Source organism: Epinephelus fuscoguttatus, linkage group LG23, assembly GCF_011397635.1.
Source record: "Epinephelus fuscoguttatus linkage group LG23, E.fuscoguttatus.final_Chr_v1".
Lineage (NCBI taxonomy): Eukaryota > Metazoa > Chordata > Actinopteri > Perciformes > Serranidae > Epinephelus > Epinephelus fuscoguttatus.
The window spans coordinates 2,603,325-2,610,065 of NC_064774.1; the positions used below are offsets into that span (position 1 = coordinate 2,603,325).

The following is a 6,741-nucleotide window of genomic DNA, read 5'->3' on the forward strand; positions in this document are numbered from 1 at the left end:
TTTACTTTCAGTTACGTGCATGCTCTTACAGTCCAGTTCGCTCTCCTCACCCACTCCTTCAAGTACACACCTGTATTGGCTGTAATAAAGTTTAACACATTAAGATAAGAAACTGGGTTTACAATAAAAATAACTGACGGGACAGTTTCAAACTTGTGCTGGCGTGCTTGTGTGTACAGATTGTGTCCTTCTTAATGTATTCTTATAAATATAACATCATGTCCAATAATACGTTTACTTTGCAGCGAGGCAGATAATAAACTGGAGGCATGACACGTGTCCTCAAGTTACATCACTTGACTCTGTAAGTTTTTAAATAAACTTGGGGAGTCTGTAATGATGTATTGATTTTTTTAAAAAAGAATATTACTTTACTTGTCATTACTTACATTTCTCTCCATCAAAGGTATAAATCTTAACCATGAATTATTTATTGTCTTTCAAACCGCACAGTGGTTTTATAGAAAGGAACAATAAGCAGGGGTTGGTATAGGGTGCATCTTGACTTGGAACTTCTTTGTATGGAAAAATTACATTTTAGTACTGTCCTTGCTTTTGTGGATCTGCTAATGACTACCATTCAGACAGCCTGTCACTGTCGCTGATCTGCAGCTTCTCAGGAACATGCAGAATATGTGTATCTGAGGTCTAGCTCACTGCAGCAGTGTCTATTTTAAGAGGCGTCAGGTTTTGAGACTTGTTGCGACTGCAAAGTTATGACAGGATAGTGAACGCTGCTGTGACGCTGAATGCACAGTGATGGTCCATGATAGTTCAGTGCTGCCCCCTGATGTTCTGATGCTGTATCAAATCATTGCTCTGCCTTATGCAGTATATTATACAGGTTGACATAGAATGAGCACTTCTACAACCAAGTACCTTTGATAATTATTAGCAACAACACTCTTATCATTTGTAATCTGAATTTGTGTCATATATATTTAAGACCATACCAGGAAGTTATTGATTTTACTCTGGCACATAGGATGTACTTTGTACTGTACACACCTTAATAAAAAAATAGAAGCATATAATTGACATTAAAAGCTGCTATAAAAAAATGGATTTTTACACCTTGTTTATGGCGCCTGCAAAGCAGAAGCAGCTGCGTCAGTCCTCTGCCAGAGTCTACACCACTGCTTTGCACTCAGAGGCTTATTGACAGTCAAATTCACAGTCAGTGTAGGTATGAGCAAAAATCAGCAAGGAACACTTGAAGCATAAAATGAATCCTCAGTTTGCAGTTATGAGCAGAAAGCCTGAGTTAAATTGAATGAACTGCCTGAGCGGTGTTGATTGAACCTAAAAGTGTATCAGTTTCATCAGATGCATGTGAAACAAACAACTGGAAACAGCTGGAAAATACACAGCTGGAAGGTGTCTTGTATAAAAATGGATGATGTCATTGTGAGCTGCTGTTACATGCTGCTTCTCAGCTGTGAAGTCATCAACTCTCAGTCAACTCTACAAAACACTGAGAATGTCTTTGCAGAATAACTGCAGCTTCTCCTCTTCAGTGATTTAAGTCTCTCTTAAAACACTAACGACATGTACACTGTGTCTGTTGCTAATGCTGGTGTAGGTGTGACCTTGGGGTCTATGGCTAGATGGATTTTTTACCAATAGTAGTCCTATAAAGTGACGACATTAGGAGTGGGTCCCCATTTTGTTTGTAAAATGCACACACCAATACATGAGCAACGCACTTATCAATCCTGCTGATGGTTTCACACTATTCCACAGATCAACAGTTGAAGGTGGTAATACACAAAGAAGCGTAAATATAAAACAAAAGCAAGAAAGATGAACATTGTTAATGAAATAAAAACAGTTCACAATGTTCAAAAAATTTTAATATGGAAGGAAATTCGGCAACGCACTACACACAGTTTGTTTTGGTGAGAAACACTAAATGTAGACATATTTTTCCTTTATTTTTTAACTAGACATCTTCAGACACTGTGTTGTATTGGTGTGATACAGCAAAGGACTCTATTTCTTTAATATTACACATTAGATATAGAAGAGAGAAAGAAGAGATGTTAAGTTCAAAAATATTAAACTGAAACCAGGTTTTTTCTTTCACAAAAACATTATAGAATATTTCATTTCGATATATTGAAATGAGTTATTCCACAAGGATTGATTTGAGTCGGATTCTCGCCTTTTTGTTTGCAATGAAACTGGAAGTTCTTGATGCGCACAAGAGGGACGGTAAAAGAGAGAGTTTCTGCAAGGCCACTTGTTTGAAAGTATTTGGCTCTGCATCCCCAGCAGTGGGAGAGATATAGAGCAGAGAGCAATGATCATTATCTGTGCGGGGACCACCGTGCATACTTGAGGACGGAGACGCACCGAGGGCGCAGCCCATGATGCAGAACCTGTTGTGAGTGAGCCAATGATGATTTTTTGAAATGAAATTTGGATTTTTTTAATCAGGCTCAGGCCCAAAACTGCTGCTGTGGTTCAGGCTTGTACAGAAACTGTGCGAGTGTTAAAAAGTAAAACACTCTTTACCGGCTGTTTAACACCATGTTATGTTTTGTCCGTGTGGTTCTCTGACTCCCTCTTCTTTTCTGTTGTTCTAACAATCACACCTTCTGTCATCAGCAGCAGTTTCTCTGTGTCCAGCACCAGTGTCTCAAGTTCCATCAGTCTGTCATTCAGGCTCTGTTTGTTCTGAGAGATTATTTCTTTGAGCTTTATGAATCCTGGTGAACTGATGAATCCTTTATCTTCACCCTTCTCTCTTAAATCTCTCTCCACTGACTGAAGCTTCGTCTCACTGTCCTCCACCAGTTCCTCCATCTTTGTCTTTTGACTATTCAGTTTATCTCTCTGCTCCTTCAGTCCCTCCATCTGTTTCATCAGTGCATCCACCATGTTTTTATGTTCTTCCTCTGCCATGAGCCGCTGTGCTTCTCCTGGTGAGGTTTCTGTGAGCAAACAGAGACAATATACTGTTGAAGTTTAAGTGTGCGTCTATTTGTTTGATTGTGCACGGAAACAGTGTTGAAATTAAATACGACAGGAATACTAAAATAATTACACCTTAAAGTGCACATTCACAAGATATGAAATGTTCCTTTATAATCTTTCTAAACATTTTTTCACATTTTATTGCTTCTTTGACCTTTGACCTATTTACCTATTACTTTAGCCAAAATAGACAGACAGCAGCATGAATACATTTGTAACTTACTGATTTTGTTTTGTCTCCATTTCCATGCAGCAAAACCAACTGCAGCAACACAAATGAAGCAAGCAACCAAGCTGATGCTGATACAGGCTGCAGAACTACACGGGGCCACAAAGAGATCGTCTGAAATAGTTAAACAAAATAAATCCATTTATAAATCAAAATCTGAGACAGTGATCACATCATGCATGTATCAGTGATATCTACCTGGAACCTGGATGTGTGTCTCTGTGGTCTGGTTGATGTTCCTCTGTTGGACTCTACAGGTGAAGCTGTTGCTGTGTCTCTTCTCCACAGTCACTCTGCTGCTGACAGTATAGAGGTCATCAGGACCTCTGACTGTCTCTGTAGGTCCAGCAGAGAGGAGCTTTCCCTCACCGTCCAGCCACAACACCTCAGGCTCTGGATGCCAGCCTGCAGACTCACACTGTAACACTACTCCTCTGCTGGCTTTATCAATCCCTGCTAAACTGATGACAGCCTGGGAAGCAGTCCCTGATGAGCAGAGTGAGACATTTCAACAGTAGGGGTATGTTCCTTTATTTCTTCCCATTGCCATTTTCTGCTATTGGCTGCAGTCAAACCATACATTCAGCCCAGCACCAGCGGAGGACTGTTCACTAATTAGTATTAGCAACAGTAACTAAGAATATAATAAGAATATGAAGCATGAAATAAGTCAGCACCAGTGAAACACTTTCCTGTAATGGCAAAATAAATTGTGCTTACAATACTAATAATAAGTAGAGTAGAGGAAAGCTTTAATGTCCACAAGAGGAAATTTGTCTGACAAACACAAAGGGCTGTCCACAGACAATAATATTAATATGTGCATGCTTACCAACAACAAGCTGAGCAGTTGAGTCTTTATCCAAATCTGGAAAGTAACACCTGTATGTTCCGCTGTCAGAGAGTTTGACTTTGGAAAGTTTCAGTGAAACGTCTCCCTGCTTCAGTTGGTTAACAGACACTGATGTTCTTCCTTTGTAGGATGGATGTTGGTTAACATGAAGGTTTTGATGTTCGTGCCACACATGGACAAATCTGGGGTTCAAATCAGGTCTCGCCCACTCAAACGTCATACCAGCAGCATCAACAGCTGGTTCCAGACGGCATGGCAAAATGATGTCCTCGCCGAGCGTCACGATTACTGGCTGGAGTGGTCCGACTACCTGAAGCTGAGCTGGAAAGAAACAGAAACAGTCAGACTCAGACCAGTCCAAGCCTTTTCATATCAGTGATGTTAAATATTTACCAGCACTTCTTGTGTTTGTTGTGTGTCTACAGTCCCTGGATGGCAGTCAGATTACTTTATTAGCATCACTGATCAACATTTCTCAGTAACACAGCACAGAGAGCATCTCTTACCACAGTAAATGTACCAGTTTCAGTGTCTTGCCACACTTCATTAATTTCAGTTAAACACACACTTTTTTTTTCCTGTTGTGACTGTGTGTAAGTTACCTCCACAGCAGTGCGTCAGGAGTAGAAGGACAGCGGTGTGATAGAAAACTGAAACACTGAGAGCCGTCAGCCCAGATTTAGACAGCCTCTTCAGGTGCATCATGAAGTTCTGTACAATTTAAAATAAATACATAAAAAATAGAATTAATGTAAACCAGCTACAAAATATGAACTCCAAAAGACAGACTGGGAATAGTGGGTATACATGGTATCTGTACCTCAGCTGGTACAGGTTGGAAGGCTATGTTTTTGCCACTGGACATTATAAATTAAAGCAGGTTGATGCAGGGAGTCCCCCAAGGTTTGATTCTTGAACCTCCAACATTCAATCTCAATAAACCCTGTACAGGCCAAATCATGAAAGACAAAAACGATGAGCCGTGATTTGCTATTATACGATTTATATAATCTCTATGCAGATCACACCCAGTTTTACCCTGCTCTTTCACTGAGTCTATGTGCTCTTCAAGAAGTGTATATTTAGTATTATACAACAGTTAGTTCCGGCCCTGCAATCTGATTGGTCGAGAGACAGTAAAACCGTGATGATATTGGAGTACAACATCACGGTTATTTCACTGTGTATGTATCACTCCGCCTCACAGCTGATTGCAATCAACAATCAAATCAAAACTGACAGTTAGTGTCAGTGAGGTCAGCAGTTGCGTTGTAGGCTAATTAATTCATCCACCGTCAAACAGCCAAAAATATGGATTTATTTCCTAAAATAAGTTTTGAATTGAACTATGAATGGTCATCAGAGGAAGATGAGGGAGAGGAGAAGCTGAATCCATCTGAGCACACATCCAGGTTTGTCAGTGTTTCATCAGTGGAGCTCAATGACTTGGAGAAAAGCAACATACTGTCAGATCAGAAGGCAGAGTCGGCTGTGCCTGTGAAGCCACAGTCCACCATGCAGTCACCAGAGACTTATTTCACCGGCTGCACAATTAATGGAAATGTGCAGATAAGTGTGTATAAAGAGTAAGTGCCTGGCACACCATGTCTGCGTTACATAGCAACGGTGACAGCGGAGTCCTGAGGGAACTATTGTCGGCTGTAATTGTCTTTGGCACTCGGCCTGCAGCCTCGTGCCTACGACCGAATCACAGCCGTGACGATATCACAGTACAACATCACTCCCTCTCGTGTGATATTGCTTAAGTAACATTGTTTGAACTGAAAGTAAGCTGTGTTTGAAAGGTGATATTGTAAAAAGGGAGACAAAACAAAAAAGGAAACAAAAAATATTTCTGACACAGTATTTACATATATATATATATATATATTTACATATATCAAAATGAATATCATAATCCGAGCAAAAGATCTCCTGAAGATATATTTGAAAATATCAAGGCAATGCTGAAGTCAGAAACGCTATATGTCCTGACCTCATAGGCATTTAAATATTAAAACATGAATCTGAGGTGTATTTGATAAAACATGTCATATACAGGCATTATGAATGATGGGCATTGCATAACACATTGAGGAATAGTAACATAAGCAACTCACCAGTGCACAGTTCAACAGGTGAGAACCAATCCTCAGGCGGCCATTTTGTGTGGTCTTCTACAAATATTTGTGTGGGAGTCTCTGCCCCAACATGGCTGCCTGTAACCGTTGGTAACAACTGTCAAAAGACAAACTTGCACTGCGCGTGGCAATAAAGATGATAAAACATTAACTCGTTGCATATAAACGTTCCACGGTGAACCTGATCCACCTGCTCACAATATCCAATGATAAAATGCTGGTTCATTACTGTTGTTTGAACAACTCTTATGTTGCACATGAACATGAAGCAACCGTCGTCTTATGCATCACAACATTATATATTTTTTTTTTAATATTGAGTAAATATTAGAATTGGAATTTCTATAAAAAGAGAACTTGTTTTATTACTTTTATCTTAAGAATTAAAAAAAGAAAAGCACTGTGCTGCACTTTGCTGCATCAGTGAAACGGTTTCTACAATGCAGTCAAGAAAATTAAATTTTGACTGATGAATAAAACATGAAGAAATACAGATGATTGTCACAACAGATCTGCCTTTACTACAGACAGTTAAGAAA

At 39.6% G+C, this 6,741-nt stretch overlaps 1 protein-coding gene across 1 annotated transcript; it reads right to left on the reverse strand.

Annotated features, from left to right (window-relative positions):
* Window positions 1–1,978: 1,978 nt before the first annotated feature.
* LOC125883961 (butyrophilin subfamily 3 member A2-like) lies at window positions 1,979–6,281 on the reverse strand. The gene is made up of 6 exons (XM_049568644.1): window positions 6,182–6,281; window positions 4,664–4,772; window positions 4,041–4,382; window positions 3,407–3,694; window positions 3,203–3,322; window positions 1,979–2,936 (listed from the first exon to the last, which is right to left on the reverse strand). The coding sequence occupies exons 2-6, from the start codon at window positions 4,764–4,766 to the stop codon at window positions 2,536–2,538; spliced, it is 1,254 nt and encodes a 417-aa protein (XP_049424601.1). The 5' UTR covers window positions 4,767–4,772; window positions 6,182–6,281; the 3' UTR covers window positions 1,979–2,535.
* Between the last annotated feature and the right edge of the window lie 460 nt (window positions 6,282–6,741).

Bases quoted from the DNA above. Each gene is read 5' to 3' on its own strand.
- LOC125883961 (XM_049568644.1), bottom strand. From the start codon at position 4,766: ATGATGCACCTGAAGAGGCTGTCTAAATCTGGGCTGACGGCTCTCAGT. The intron at 3,323-3,406 runs GTAGATATCACT...TAACTATTTCAG, and splicing joins GACACACATCCAGGTTCCAG to ACGATCTCTTTGTGGCCCCG. The intron at 2,937-3,202 runs GTAAGTTACAAA...GTTTGCTCACAG, and splicing joins ATGGAGACAAAACAAAATCA to AAACCTCACCAGGAGAAGCA.